At 39.0% G+C, this 16,126-nt stretch overlaps 1 protein-coding gene across 3 annotated transcripts in view; it reads left to right on the top strand.

Annotated features, from left to right (window-relative positions):
* LOC141429293 (uncharacterized) overlaps nt 1–16,126 on the top strand; it is a 116,131-nt gene that overhangs the window by 92,793 nt on the left and 7,212 nt on the right. The window contains exons 2-4 of one of the 3 annotated variants that reach the window (XM_074089589.1): nt 4,291–4,332; nt 11,460–11,617; nt 12,261–12,427. In XM_074089589.1, the coding sequence (XP_073945690.1) occupies nt 4,293–4,332; nt 11,460–11,617; nt 12,261–12,427 (365 nt within the window). In that variant the 5' untranslated portion in view covers nt 4,291–4,292. Of the gene's footprint in view, nt 1–4,290; nt 4,333–11,435; nt 11,618–12,260; nt 12,428–16,126 lie in introns of all 3 variants that reach the window. The other 2 variants (XM_074089588.1, XM_074089590.1) reach the window with 2 other exon arrangements.

The raw sequence follows: 16,126 nt of genomic DNA, 5'->3' as shown, positions 1-16,126 counted from the left end.
CTCGCGTACTGTATAAAGGACCAATTAACACTAAGAATAACGGCCGAATGTACTTTATAAAGTACAAATTGTTCATTGAATAAAGAATTCTAAGAATTTTGAAATAATATCCAAAATAGCAAAGCAGGTCAACCACGTCTAAGTCGTAAGTACTAAGTTTGTTGAAAAATGTCAGGACTCAGGAGGCTAAACCTATTAAGCTTAACATGAATATTAACAACATGTGGTGGTCAAAGGGAGATGATGAAATAAGTTTAAATAATTCCGGCGCACTCTCCAAAATGTATCCAAATGTAGTTTTCCCTAAACCGCGTTTCAAACTTTTTACAGTTATTTAATAACCTCGTTAAAATTTCATACGCCCCAGGCTTGCCGCTGAAACTCACAAAAATAAAAGAATTTAATCCAAGATGGCCGTCAAGTTAGCACGAAAAATTAATTAAGCCGACATTCACTCAGCAAAGTGATTAAACTAACAGGGTTGCCACACCTACCTCTTAGCAAAGCACAAATTAAAAATACCACAAACTTATTGCATAGGTGGTACTTTATTATTATGACACAAGAGAGGTTAAGGGGAAGGTATTATAAGCTTTATTTATGTGGGAGATGGATAGCGACTGCAACTGATAGCATCCGACTGATATTACAAATGCGAAAGTGTGTGTGTGTGTGTGTCTAAGTGTTGTGTATGTGTGTTACTCTTTCTCTATAAAACGGCTACACGGGTTTGAATGAAAATTGGTGTCACAGGTGGACGTCTGGAATAATAAATAGGCTACTTTTTATTCTTACATGTATTCCCACGGGATAGGGATAAAATTCTAAATACTTAATGACGGCTGTTTTTAATGCAACAAAACTACTATGTAATATAATTATATGATGTCGTCTCATTTATTTTTTTTTCAACAAACAGAGACGGCATCACAGCCATACATATCAAGTAAATTTATCAGAGTGGTGAAACAGGCCCTTAAGCCGCATTCACATTTATCTGTCGTGTTGTGTTGTGATGCTTTCTGTCTCTCTTTCTGTCTCTCTCTCTCTCTTTCTATAGCTTTGATGGGAACCAACAAGCCTTCACAACACACTGCATCAGATAAATAAATGTGAACGCAACCATATAGCATGTATGAAACCGATACAAATGTAAATGCGGCTTTAGCCTACGTTTTAGTAGTGGAAATCGCAGCCCTCTTGCGCCGGGTCGAGTTACAGGCGTTAGTTACTCGACCTGTTTTACACGAGAGCACACTTTCGCTACGACTACATTACTTAGGCGAGGAATTTTAAAATTAGAGGTGAGACGTACTAGGCAAAACGCGGACTGAGTCTTGCGAGTACGCGTCCACAAAAAGACTAGATCCAAAGACTAGGTCTACGAGTATCTACGAGTACTTAACCCAAATTGAATCATTGCGTAAACAAAATGAATCCCGTAAATATGCTCCCGTGATTGCGTATACACGTACAAGTTTTAGTAGTTTAGTGGCTAGGGCGAGTCGGACAATCGCGAAGACCCGAAGTTCCCCGACGTTATCCGAATAGTTCCGAGCGTAACGAGCGCAGTGAGCGCACGCATCATGCTTGTTTTTAAGTTTGCGGAACGTTGTCAGCCGCCGTAGGTACTCCTAAATACTCGTACGCTAAAAGAATCGCAGGCGGGAACGCGTACTCACGCGTCCGAGCCAAAACCTATTCCAATAAATACGTCTCACCTCTACCCTTGCGCCGGGTCGAGTTACGGGCATTAGTTACTCGAACTGTTTTACACGAGAGCACACTTTAGCTACGACTACATTACTTAGGCGAGGAATTTAAAAATGGAATTTAGAATTTTAAATTTCAATTTAACTGGTGGACTTGGTTTAGGTACGCGTGCGAAGCCGCGTGTATACCACGCGCCATATAAATCTGCCTAAAAGTTCATTACTTAATACTCAGTTTTGACGCATTTTTGAGATACATTTTTTATGCGACGTCTTTACTCCCGGATTGTGTTCGAATCGCTTAACGGTATAGGCCAATTCAATTATTGGAATCATACCTTTATAGTTTTTGTGGTACTAGTCGGGGCAATGAACTTTTAGGCAATGTTAGGCGGCGGAAGCTATAAAGGCTAGTTTACTTACATGTTTATTGGAGTGATACTTTACGTGAAATACTTAAGTGTTTTTTAGGGTTCCGGAGCCAAAATGGCAAAAACGGAACCCTTATAGTTTCGTCTAGTCCGTCTGTCTGTCTGTCCGTCCATATGTCACAGGCATTTTACTCGAAAACTACAAGATATAAAAAAAACTAGAAGAAAACTAGAAGTATATCAATGAAACTGTAAAAAAAAAGTATTAGGAGAGGATATACCGTTTTTGAGTTATTGCCGAAAAACTGCGCTTCTCAACAAAAGGACGTAAGTGCCGTGAAGATACGCTCTTTTTCTGGTAATACATTTTAAGACTGTAGTAAGTACCTAAGTGTTATAAGGCACTATTACTTGATTTTTTTCGTAATGGCTACGGAACCCTATCTTGGGCGTGTCCAACACGCTCTTGGCCGGTTTTTTTCTTACCAACTTTATTTCTGCCCTAGTGTTAAATTGCAACCGTTGGGATTAGAGATACGTGAGCGCGGTTTTTTTGCAATGCTAATGAAATTCACGATATAATTTTTGGGAAATCCGTCGGAAATGTTGACAAAATTTTGGAATTTCAATTGAGTAGATCCCCGGGAAAAAAAATCTATTTAGTCCATCAGTTAGATATCCACAAACAAATAATTAACAAAAAAGTAATCCGACTCCAAAAAAATAAAAAAATAACGAAAAATGGAACCGACTACAAAACCCTTGAAAATATTTTTCTAGGTACTATACTAGCTTGAAGTCGGTGCCTCAGCACGAGCCAGCAGGAATGGAACAATAGTCGTCTACCTCACCTACATACTCTGGGTTTCATTCAATCCATCCAGCTAAGTATCTCTTGAAAAGAAAAAATACTTGTTTTAATATTTTCTGATAATCTAACAGGCATATAGATACTTATAAGATTTTTAAGGGCAATAGCTTTTTGCTAGGCCTATTGGCGAAATAGAGGGTACAGTTAGCTTCTTTTTAACCCCTGACGCAAAAAGAGGGCTGTTATAAGTTTGGCCACTATTTTTGCCTGTGTGTATGTTTGTGTGTCTGTCTGTGGCACCGTAGCTCTTAAACGGGTGAACCGATTTGAATGCGGTTTTTATATATTTGAAAGCAGGGTTTCTAGCGATGGTTTTAGACATGTTTTATCATAAGAAGCGTATATAGCCATATTCCTTACAACATTACGTAGACAGGCGGCTCGGCAAAATATTTTACGCAAATGTTTTATTTCCCAAGTATCAAATTTCTCCGAAATCATATTATTTTCGGAATTTTCATAAAACAAACCTAACCTAACCTACTGTACTCTAAAACCATAAGAAAATATTCTGAGAACAAATTTTGGTTTCGGAGAAGTTTCATACTTGGAAAATGAAACATTTGGGGAAAAATAATGTGCGAAACGGCAGTACACGAGACAGGCTTTACGTAGGCTTAGGTCTGACCTAGATCCATCCGTAAATACTGGGATTTATGCTGCTCCCTATCGCAGACGGAATAACAATAAAGGGACGAGATATGGACCCAACGACGGAGACGGTTGCAGCGAGCACTAAGTTCTGGAGTTGCCTTTAACAATACAATATAATATAACACAATGACTCTTTATTGTACACCAGAAATAGTAAGCGATACAGGAAACAGGTACGCAAAGTGAAAAATAAAGTTGGGAAACCGCCGACTTTGTCACTGCAAAGTTCAATATCTCAAAAACGGACGAACCGATTTTGATGAAACATGTTTAAGAACCACCGCTAGAAAACCTGCTTTCAAATAAAAAAAACCGCATTCAAATCGGTCCACCCGTTTAAGAGCTGCGGTGCCACAGACAGACAGACACACACACACACACACTCACACACACATAGTGGTCAAAGTTATAACATCCCTCTTTTTGCGTCGGGGGTTAAAAAGAGATGATGCTCAGGCTTTTATTTTTATAAGAACTAAAGCCACTCGATCTAAGATAATCAAAATTCTTGCGATATCCTTCCGTTGTGCTAATAAATATGGGATGGTAATGAATGACGTTGAACCGACCGGTCAAAACGCAATATTCACCCTAAGGATATAAGATATTGAGTGCGCACGGTTTCGACATCGGTTGTTGTTCGTTCTCAAGTTGTTATCTAATAAAAATTTAATTGTTGCAGATATGCTCCAGTCGTTGCTGCAGCCAAGAGATAATCAGCGCCGTGAGTACACTCCTTTATACAGGATGTTAAAAAAATAATGTAATTATTATAATTTAACCCCTAACAGGGTTACTGATTACTAATGCGATAAAGTGGAATAACATTGAACTTCGAAATCAAAAAGGTTTTTATGGCAGTACATAGAAAAACTGAAGACTTTATCTCCATACATTTTTTTTTTCAAATTTCAATGTTTTTCCACATATATATATTAGTAATCAGTAGCCCTAAGATGGGTTAAATTATAGTAAGTACAGGAATTTTTGTACACCCTGTATACCTAGCCAACGAAACGTCCAATGTGGAACCTTTTCACAGAACATGTCGTGGTACTCGTAACCATTTTGATATCGATAAAAAATATGTCGATATAATAAATTATGACACCATGAAAAAAGTAAACAAAAAAATAAAAGTGAGGAAAAGTGAGGAAATTTCAATAACCAACATGAATGAGAAATTGGCTCTGAGTCCTTATTAATATTTTAAGAATATCCCGTTGACCACTGTGGAAGTTGAGAAAACGTTTAGTACATTAAAGTGGATATTTTCATCTAGACAGCAATCATTAATACCGACGAAAATGGAAAAAATATTGATTATACATTATCAAAACTATTAAAATATAAATACAAATATAAGTTTTAATTTGCTTATTAGTCAAATTACAAATCACAAATTATTAAAACAATAACCTAGTCAAATAACTCGCCCCTCGCCATTCCCTGCGGCCCATAACGCTCGCGGCAGTTTCAGGTTGGATAGCTATGGACAGCCTTTGCACCAGAAATGACTCGGAGCAAAGGTTCTTTTGCTTATTTTTTATTTAAAAATGAGGAGAAACTAAGAAACATTTATTTATATCGAATAACATTTAGATGTTGGCAGTAAATTCGATATATTTTTTGTCGATAAAATATTTTGCTACATCACATTCGTATAGTTTTTTTTTTATTCGACTGGATGGCAAACGAGCAAGTGGGACTCCTGATGCAACCGCCCATAAACATCTGGGGGTTTGCAGATGCGTTGCCAACCTAGAGGCCTAAGATATACCTCAAGTGCCAGTACACCGCTGTCTTACTCTCCACGCCGAAACACAACATGCAAGCCTGCTCACGCAGGATTAGCGAGTAAGATGCAATCACACAAGGTGCCTGCAAAAGATGCCCCGCTCCGAGTCATCCCAGGTGTGCTCGTACTCGTAACATGGCAGTACCTGACAAAAACCCGCCCCTCAGAACGCCACAATGAACACCTCGCCACTTGCATCCACCCCGCAACTCTCACGATGTCGTCAGTCCACCTAGTGGGAGGCTAGTCAACGCTTCGTCTTCCGGTTCGTAATTGCCACTTGAAGACCTTCCCTAAACGGTTATAAGTTCTTCGAGCGATGTGGCCGCCCATTACCACTTCAACTTGCTACTCTTCGAGCTATGTCGATGACTTTTTCTTGAGTAAATATCCGTATTCGATACTATCGGGCAAAGAAACTGCAAACGTTGCTCTTTCCATAGCTATAGCATTTGACGGCCGGATGGCCAAGTGGTTTGAGAACCTGACTACGAAGCTTGTGGTTCCGGGTTCGAATCCCGGCCGTGGCAGATATTTGTATGAATAACACATATGTTTGCTCTCGGGTCTTGGGTGGTTAATATGTATTTAAGTATGTGTTTATCTATATAAGTATGTTTATCCGTTGCTTAGTGTCCATAGTACAGTCAACGTCATAAATAAGTGATCACTTTTATACCTTGTCATTTTAACGTCATGTTTTGAAAAGCCATACGAAATAGTGTAACGACTGAAAGCGACAAGGTACTTATTTATGACGTTGACTGTACAGGCTTTCTTTAGTTTGGGACTAGGTCAATTGGTGTCAAGTATCCCATGATATTTATTTATTTAGCTCTTTGCGTGACTCTGAGGTTCTCTAAGAGACCAAAAGTTTCAGAGCCATAGGTCATCACCGAGTCTCGAGTGCCATAGTTCTTTGGTATATACCTACTTACTTAATTTTGATAATGCTAAACAGTTTATAAACAACAACCAATTACTTTGCTCACCCACGATCTTAGATAGCTGAGTATTTCTCATAAAAGTGTCCCGTCATGAAATTGTCAAGAAATCAGTTTTGTCAAGAAATTATTAACACTGAAGTATGTTGCAAACGACTATTAGAGGATGGTCGTTAAATGAAACCCATGAGTGGTTTTATCAAGTATAGTGGTCAGAGAGCCAAAATACAATATAACCGAGATATTACTTATGCTACGTAATTTATAATAACTAACTGCTAATTAAGCAATATGCATAGTTACAGTAAAACACTTGAGTTAGGCATTACTCTATTCTATAACACTAAAGACGAGATCATAAAACATCCAAAATTTCTTGACGTCAGGAAAACTTCACGAAATCTTTTGAGGAAAAGTCGTAGTTTTGTAACTACATCGAAACTTATTGTTACAAAGATTATCTGACTTTTTATCACCTTTCCACAAGGTTTTAAACACAATACTACTTTTTTTTTGTGTTACACACACACAGACCACCACCACAATCCAACCATCGACGCAACTATCACCACCACGGCACTATGCTGACGCGTTTTGATCTCATCAAGAATTCTTCATAAATCAGTTTGGGTTTGTGTGATACGTGTGTATAAGAACACACACACACTAGTCAAACCCAAACTGATGATGATGAACTATTGATGAGATCGAAACGCGTCAGCATAGTGTCGTGGTGGTGATACTGTTGCATAGCCGTAGCTATCGCAAGGTCGCGGGTGAGCAAAGTAATTGTTTTAGTTCATTAATATGGACCTCCGCAAAGTAACGCCTGATTTAATAAATTTCCTAAGCAGTTTAGTTAATACAGCCGTATATATAAAGCAACACACAGCCGTCTATTTAATTCGGATTATCGTCACATAAGACGGTTTACAAACACGTATTTAATTCTGGGATTTATCGCTAAATGGCTGCCAAATCCAACAAACGAGTGGCTGATCCGTTCAATCATTCCTTGGCAATTATATTTGCTCCGGATATTTATAACGTTCTGTATTGTTAAGATTCTAGACTAAGGGGCTGTTTCACCATCCACTGATTAGCGTTAACAGCCGGTTAAATGTGATGCCGTCTCCGTCTACTCGAACAAAACAAATAGAGACGGCATCACACCTAACCGCCAGTTAACACTAATCAATGGATGGTGAAACAGCCCCTAAATTATGGAAATTAATCAATAAAATATTTTTCACCCATTTAAGTCATAGATAAATTGTTTAACAAAATGAGTCATAATGTTACTTTAATAAATGAGAATTTCCTAATGAATTATTTAATAAAGGTATTTATTACATTCGAAGAAATGCCTGTATAATATAAAACAAAATAAAGGTAACTAAAACTACATACAAACTAAAATTATAAATAAAAAAGTTGCCCAAAATCACTGCCAGGTGGTAAGGTGCCCAGAAGGCTGGCAGCATTACCACGCTGTATGGCAATGCTTAATCTTTGTGCTAAGAAAAAGCCAGCCCTCTGGTCACCCGAAGCCGTAATCAATTTGGACGACAATGATTTGAAAATATTAACATCACTCAAACCCCAAGGACCCATGGTTAATTTCTAATTAATTTAATTAATTATTCTAGCGTTAGTAAAATAAACCGGCCGTGTGAGTCGGACTCGCGCACCGAGGGTTCCGTATAACATGTTGGGTACCTATGAGTACCTATCCAGTGTTAGCTTTGCCCCTCTCCTAAGTGAAATGTACGCAATGTGCGTAATCACCCGATAGATGTAGATTACAGGTGGTAGGACCTTGTGAAAGGTCCGCCCGGATTGCTACCACCATCTTGCTCGCTAATCCTGCCGTGAAGCAGCAGTGCTTGCATTGTTGTGTTTCGGCGTGGAGAGTAAGACAGCCGGTGAAATTACTGGCACGTGAGGTATCCCATCTTAGGCCTCTAGGTTGGCAACGCGTTTGCAATACCCCTGGTGTTGCATATGTTTATGGGCGGTGGTGACATCTTACCATCAGGAGACCCACTTGCTCGTTTGCCTTCCAGTCGTATAAAAAAAAGATGTCTCTAATTATGGCATTTAAAAATAGACTCTATGTGAAAGTATTTAGATTCAACACGGCTGAATGCATAGCTACAGAACTACCAGATGCTACTCGTATTATAAAATTAAAATGTGACAACAAAATTGAGTTATTATGCTTATATTATATATATAATGACCCGGATAACTCACGTCTTAAATCGAGTTTAGCTCGACATGTTTCGGGCTAATCCGTAGCCCTTCGTCTTCGGAGCAACGCGACTCAGCGGCTGCTGCAACACGCGCTGCGAGTGCGCGTGACGTGAGTTATCGGGTCATTATATATTTAATATGAGTGAGTCTCACGGTAGTTTCATGTATTATGCTTAGTTGAACTCATTTATGGTCAGCATGTCCTATTGACATGTCATTCTCTCTTGTTTATACGTACTTGTTTTTTACCCCCGACGTAAAAAGAGGGGTGTTATGTAAGTTTAACGCCAATATCTGTCTGTCTCTGGAATCGCAGCTCTTAAACGGGTGGACCGACTTTGATACGTTTATTTTAAATCAAAAGCTAGTTTAATCAAGATGGTTCTTAGCTAAGTTTAATTTGTCAGGTTATTCTATTCCTTATTTGTAGGTAGGTACTGGAGATTCATGCAAAGGATTTAAACACTGCTAGCAAATATCGCATAGATGTTTATAGCGGCAAAGGTTTTGCAAGCTCTGAAGGTCATATCATGAGTCATGTCTATTAGCATAATATGTTAAGGTCGCATTGCGCAATCTTCGTAACTGATGAATGTTTGAGCTTGTGTTGAGGCAAATTTAAATTGTCATTGCACGCGAAAGTACAAGATTCTGACCATTTATACAATCGCATCAAGCCACCGACTCGAAGAACTTGCAAGTTAAAGTGGCAATGGGCGGGTCACATGGCTCGATGAACCGATAACCGTGGCAACCACGAAACGGAAGACGAAGCGTTGGCGGGCCTCCCACTAGGTGGGCTGACGACATCGTGAGAGTTGCGAGGGCCTCGTGGAAGCAAGTGGAGAATCGTCGGTCATTGTGGTGTTCTAAACCTTTTGGCCTTTGCTCAACAATGGACATGTTCTGATGACGCTGATTCAGAAAAATAGGAATGTGAAAAAAGCATAAGGTGCTCGCTCCATGGATGCTCTATATCAGCTGTTAAAATATTACGTCGTTAATATTGCTATAAAAATATGACATAGAGCATTCCACGCTTCTTGACCCGAACTGACTTTTTGCCCGAAGAAGAGTTATTTCACAATAGTTTTGATTCACATTATAAGCTCATACGCTATTACCCTACAGCACGCTTACGGCTAAAAAACCGAGTTATATAATTCCTACATGTAAAATCATTTGATATAATAATACAATTGATATAATTCGATTTACTCGAGAAGTAAACTTTCTGCGGTTGTTTAGCTACCTAACCTTGTGTTTTTGCGACGTGGAAATGCTTCACGCAACTTACGGCCTGGAAGGCCATAGTGCAGGGTTTCTCAAACTTTCGGCTCCACGTACCCCTGTTAAAGTTTAGTGAAGCGAACCCCTTAACTAATTAAATCCTACCCTAACCATTGATAGAAAATACAATTGACTATAACGATGAATCATCGCGCGCTATGTGGCGGCACTTGCCTAGTCTCACGCGACCATTACGTGTTTTTCGCGACCCCTGCCGTTGAATGTCAACCCCTAGGGTTCGCGGCCTTGCGAACCCTGCCATAGTGGAATGGACAGGGCTCACACTTTAGCGCACAAATCCACTAAAAAAATTGCATCGGCATTTGTTCACGCTGCCGTTATGGACATAGGAGCGCCATGGGATCGCGAATATTCAAGCAGAACGTTCCGCTATGGCCTCAGCCCTTCGCGCTGGGGGAACCGCACCAGAGAGAAGGGTCGATACTATCTGAGCCTCCTGCCCGCTGTGTAGGACCGAGTGAGTAGTGAGTTCTCACCCCCGCGCAGCCCTACTAGGGTATCAGAAGTTTGCAGCGTTCGCCATCTTCCCCTACGTTTGCACCAACACCAAAATAAACCTAACCTGATCAAATATATACAATGCATACAATATCTAATATAAATAATAATAATAAAGGTTAACTGGAAGAGATCCATTAATTTGATAACTTCGCCTTTACACATCGATCTCTCAATGTAAGCTATGATTTTTATGCGTTTTGTGTAAGTATAATAAATAAAGATTACAAAATACAATACAAAATCCTTGTGAAGTATATTTCTTGACTAAATCGAATTATATCAAATGTAAGTTATATTAAATAAATAAATAAATATCATGGGACACTTGACACCAATTGACCTAGTCCCAAACTAAGCAAAGCTTGTACTATGGATACTAGGCAACGGATAAACATACTTATATAGACAAATAAATATTTAAATACATATTAAACATCCAAGACCCGAGAACAAACATTCGAATTATTCATACAAATATCTGCCCCGGCCGGGAATCGAACCCGGGACCTCAAGCTTCGTAGTCAGGTTCTCTAACCACTTGACCATCCGGTCGTCGATTAAATGTAAGTTAGGTACATATTATATTATATCAAATGTACCTATGTTTTTTTTTATTCGACTGGATAGAAAAAGGAGCAAGTTACATATTATATCAAATAATAATAATTATTATTATATTAAATGTAAGTATATTAAATTATTAATATTTGCAGGTAGGACCTAATATTGCTAACCATATAAGTTACACTATGTTTTCAAAAGTGAAATTACTATTGAGGTATCCCATGTCTAGGTTGGCATATCTGCAAAACCCCTGATGTTGTAGATGTTTACGGTGGTGATCTCTTACCATCTGGATTGTCGTTGCCATCCAGTCGAATAAAAATAAAAATAAAAAAATATCAAATGTAAGTGAACATGTCGTAAACTCGTGGGCAATCGGCGTTAAGCTCTAGGCCAACTATGTAGTTGCCGCCGTCGGTCGCTCGAATCTCTAACTGACACGAATGTTCACAGCGAAGATGATTGGTGCTATGCCAGCAGTGGCGGTGCGTCATGAGCGGAGACGGGGCGAGAAGCGTGGCGGCGGGCGGCGGCCTTCGCAGCTGCCGCTGCAGCTGGGGCGGCCCGGGGAGGGCGAGCCCACCCCCTCCCCCGACCATGGACCGAGACTGCTCACTGACTACATTTGTGGGAAGGTAAGGAACTGTTCCAATATGACAGCAAAAGTTTTATTTGTACCAATCCACGAAGACGCGTGATTTTGTCAAAATGACATTGTAATAAGAATCACGGCACGCGTCATCGTGAATGACTACCTACCCTATACTGGGCTTTGTGATTGTGACCCTAGTTAAGCTAGCTCCACACAGCTCGCCAAATTGAACGAGGTTAGGCGAATACTATAGTGTGGAGTGGAGAGGCACTTCGTCTTACTTCGTCGGTCGGTACTCGGTACTTCGGTCAACTTTCCCGAGTACTTCGTCGAGAGCTTCGCAAACAGTGTGAGGGTTGCATTACTTTATTGTCCCTTCAACGTTTTTTGTGAAGGACTCTTTCCCGCTTCTAATCTCCTGGTATTTCCTATTCCAGCTACTAGCCCTCCACGCGGTGCTGGGCATCGTGATCATGAGGGGCTACTACGAAATTCGAAAATAGAAGTTCGTATCGTACCGTCCCTCTCACTCTCGTATTAAATAATAGAGTCAGCGGGCAGGTGAAGTACGAATTTCCAATTTTGCACTTCGTAGTATAGGGCCTATGCTTTCATTATCCTTGTGTCGCTTCATCGGTTTCTATGACTCTTTCCCGCTTCTAATCTCCTGGTATTTTCTATTCCAGCTACTAGCCCTCCACGCGGTGGTGGGCACGTTACTGCTGGGCATCGTGATCCTGGTGGTGGGCGTGGTGCAACTGTCGCCAGGCGCGGAGGCGGCGCAGCACCGGTACTATCTCATGGGCACCGGCGCCATCCTCATGAGCACCGGCGTGCTGGGATGTATCCTCAGGTACTAGGGGATCATGAAGAGAGTGGCGTAGCGTGTATTTGGGGCGAGGCCCCGCTCCCCTGGCGGCACATTTAGAGGGCGGCAAAATTCAATTTTAAATGAATAATAAATTAACACTGAACAATATCTTGATATTAATAAATTTCACATTATTGTCCCACCTAAAATTCGGACCGATTACAATGAGCACGAAATTTTCCATTATGTAGATATGTAGTACAAACCGGTTGTGGCCTGTAGCAAATAATTAAAACATAGATCGTACTCGACAGACTGGACAAAATTAGTTCAGCGACTTAAAAATAATGGAATCTTTAGATTTTCCCTTTATCATACAAATTAAATAATGTTATCAATGTAAGCCATAATAAACTATAAAATTTAATAGAAATGAAAAAATGATTATTTTTAAAAGTCGCTAAAGTAATATCACAATACACAATATCGTTCCTTTTGAAGAGTAGGTACGATTATGCTTTTATTATTTGCTCCAGTGACAGGCCACACCCTGTACACTGTGACGAAATCGGGTACAATAATGATGACCCTACCTAGGTATGTACCATAGTTTTTTAAATTTGTTTTCTAATTTATCTAATGACGTGATTAATCAAAACATTAAGAAAAAAAAGTAAAGTATTAGAATGAATGCATAAAATTATTAGGTTAATTTATTTTTATCGAGTTTCTCGATGAGGGCTTAAAACATAGATGTCGCTAGTGATGCTGCTTATGTGACTAAATAAACAAACAAGCTGAGATATGTGGTGCATAGGAGAAATTCGTGTCTGTACTCCTGCCCAGTGGTGGTGTAGGGGTATGGCACGCGGCGCCGAATGCTGAGGACCTGGTTTCGATTCCCAGTGCTGGTCTCTTTCTGGTTTTTCTGTGTATTTATAATTCAGTCTGTATTTTCGATATGGATTTTACGGAATGATCGTAAAAGTAACAAAATTTGGAGTTGAAATAAAAAATACAAAAAGACTCCAAAAACCAATCTTAGTTTATTTTTAAAATTAAAGGTGTGTCCAGCCTTTTTACGCAAATGTCCAGCTAAACTGGCTGTATGTCTGGCTTTTCGGTTTCAAGACATGGCAACCCTAAGCACAGTGTGTCCACGAATTCACTTCCGCCGAACCATTTCAGCGGAATACGAATTGTACTTTATCGTCAACCTATCGTCAACTGTTCTTCTGGGAAATACTTCACGACGCTTTAATTAATACATCCAGGGTTGCCATCTGTTACGTATTTTTTTATGATTCTGTCCCTCTCTGTTTCGCCATTCACTGATTCATTTTATGTGACAGATATCTGTGTTGCCGTCTCTTTTTTCTCCGAATAGACGGAGACAGGCGGCATTACATTTATCTGTCAAATAAAATGTATCAAAGAGTTGTGAAACAGGCCGTAAGTATTGTAAAGTTACTAAATCGCACCTCTATTGCAACAACGACATAAATGCATTTTTTTTATAACTTAATGATGCTAAACGCTGCGATTTTTTTTTATATTGCATTTACGTCGTTGTTGCAATAATGGTGTGAAATAATCTATCCAACTTAGAAATTTTGAAAAACCCTCGACAGCCCTCGACATTGTCATTTCAAGGTTCAACATTTCAAAAACGCCTGAACCGATTTTAATGAAACATAAATAAAATAAAATTCGCTTTTACATAAAAAACTGCATCGAAATCAGTCCATCCGCTTTAGAACTATGATGCCACAGACAAACAGATAGACAGACAGACATTGTTGTCAAACGTATAACACCCCTCTTTTTGCGACGGGGGTTAAAAAGGAGAAATTATCAATTCGGTTGACTTTTTTTACGTTGCTTATATTATTATTATAGTTCTGTGCTTAGATCTATCTATTTCCAGTTTAGACAAGCAAGAAAAATCGAGCAAGTTGCATTACATTTCGAGGTAAAGAGTTTGTAGTAGTCAATCGAGCGCCCCAAGCTCTCTTATTCTCAGAGGAGGCCTATGCCCAGCAGGACATATATAGGCTAGGATGTGTATATATGTAATCGAGCGCCGCAATGTAATTAAATTAGCAATATTTCTCTTGAGTACTTTTACTGGAGTAATAGATAGATCATTCAATTTATTCACGAGCTGGGTTGGCAGCCCTGAGGCTTGGCACGCCGCCATCTTGAAATATTGACGGGCATGACAGATGGACAGCAATATCTGCCGGCCCAGTAAGTTTGGATAGGTACTATGCCAAAGAAAACCTTATTCTTATAGTTATGTTATGAGTTACGAAGTGAATTTATTTGTTTGTCAACTGTTAGAGTTACACGCTATGTTGTGGTACAGTCGGCGTAAAAAGAACCTAATAAAGGTCAAGTTCAAATCTTTAACACTGGTAGTTAAAGACAATATGAAACATTCCATTGTGCATCAGCTAGTAATAATAATAATAATAATAAAATCTTTATTCAATAAGACAAAATTGCACAAGAGAGGAATGAACAATTACAGAGAAAAAGACAACTTAGGTTAAACATAGTACAATTAAATAAGTTGAATCCTGACTCACAAACTAGGCAAGGCCCGTATCTTGCAAGTCAGTGTTCGTCACGTATGCGAGCTAATAGAGTAAACTACGTATATCCAAGTAGCTACTAAGTAAACTGAAACATTTTTATTAAGAAAAGGAAAAATTAATAATTAATAAAATTATGTGTGTGTGTGTGTAAATGTGTGAGTGCGCGTGTGAGTGTGTGTATGTATCTATGGGTGTCGAAGTTTCTGAGTCTATATGGGTGACAGTATATGTGCAGGTACGTTAAAGAGAAATGTTGCTGTCTTAAGTCAGAAGAGGGTTAATACTCTTACTAAAACTAAAACTATAATGTTGAATAAGTAATAAATAGCGCAAAGTGCTAAATTGCTGCTCTCCCTGCACCTCCCTTTGCCCTAAATTAGTTTTCATATCCATCATGTGAGAACCATATATGTATACCCTATAAACATGTTTTATCATTTCTAATACAAAAGCGCATTTGGAAGACAGAAATCATTGAATGCCGCAAAAAAAAAAATTAAACCCAGGACGGTGCCAAGTTATTCTCAATAGAAAAAAAAAGTTAAATATTTTTTACGAAAATGCCCCGACTAAAAGTGATTAGATATCGGAACAGGAAAAAAAATATTAAATAAACTACTTTGCGGAGGTCCATATCAATGAAATAAAATAATTTCTTTGCTCACCCGCGACCTTATGATAGCTAAGTTTATGCAAGATATGCGTGTTCATGCAGTTCCTCCACCTCCACACTGTAAGAACACACACAAATCACACAAAACCATCTATCACCACCACCACACTACACTGACGCGTTTCGAACTCAACCAGAGCTCATCAATTCAGCTATCATAAGGTCGCGGGTGAGCAAATTCTTTTAGTTCATCGATATAATAAGTAATTAAAAATTTAATAAAAATGATAATACTTAAATATAATAATAAATATAGTTTAAAAGTTTTCCATATTATAAACTATTAAATGTAACTTCCTTAGTCCGTCCTACCTAAGATACTATTACTGGTTTCTTATACATACCGATGAAAAACCTATGGAAAATCCATCGGAGATTCACATAAAAAATATATACGGCGATTGGCTAAAAGAGCACAAAGAAGTGACCATTCAAACTGACAGGCGATCCCTCAAGAGACGCGATGAA

Source organism: Choristoneura fumiferana, chromosome 6 (genome assembly GCF_025370935.1).
Source record: "Choristoneura fumiferana chromosome 6, NRCan_CFum_1, whole genome shotgun sequence".
Lineage (NCBI taxonomy): Eukaryota > Metazoa > Arthropoda > Insecta > Lepidoptera > Tortricidae > Choristoneura > Choristoneura fumiferana.
The sequence above is the reverse complement of the archived record's forward strand: the minus strand, read 5'-3'. Positions and strand labels throughout refer to the sequence as shown.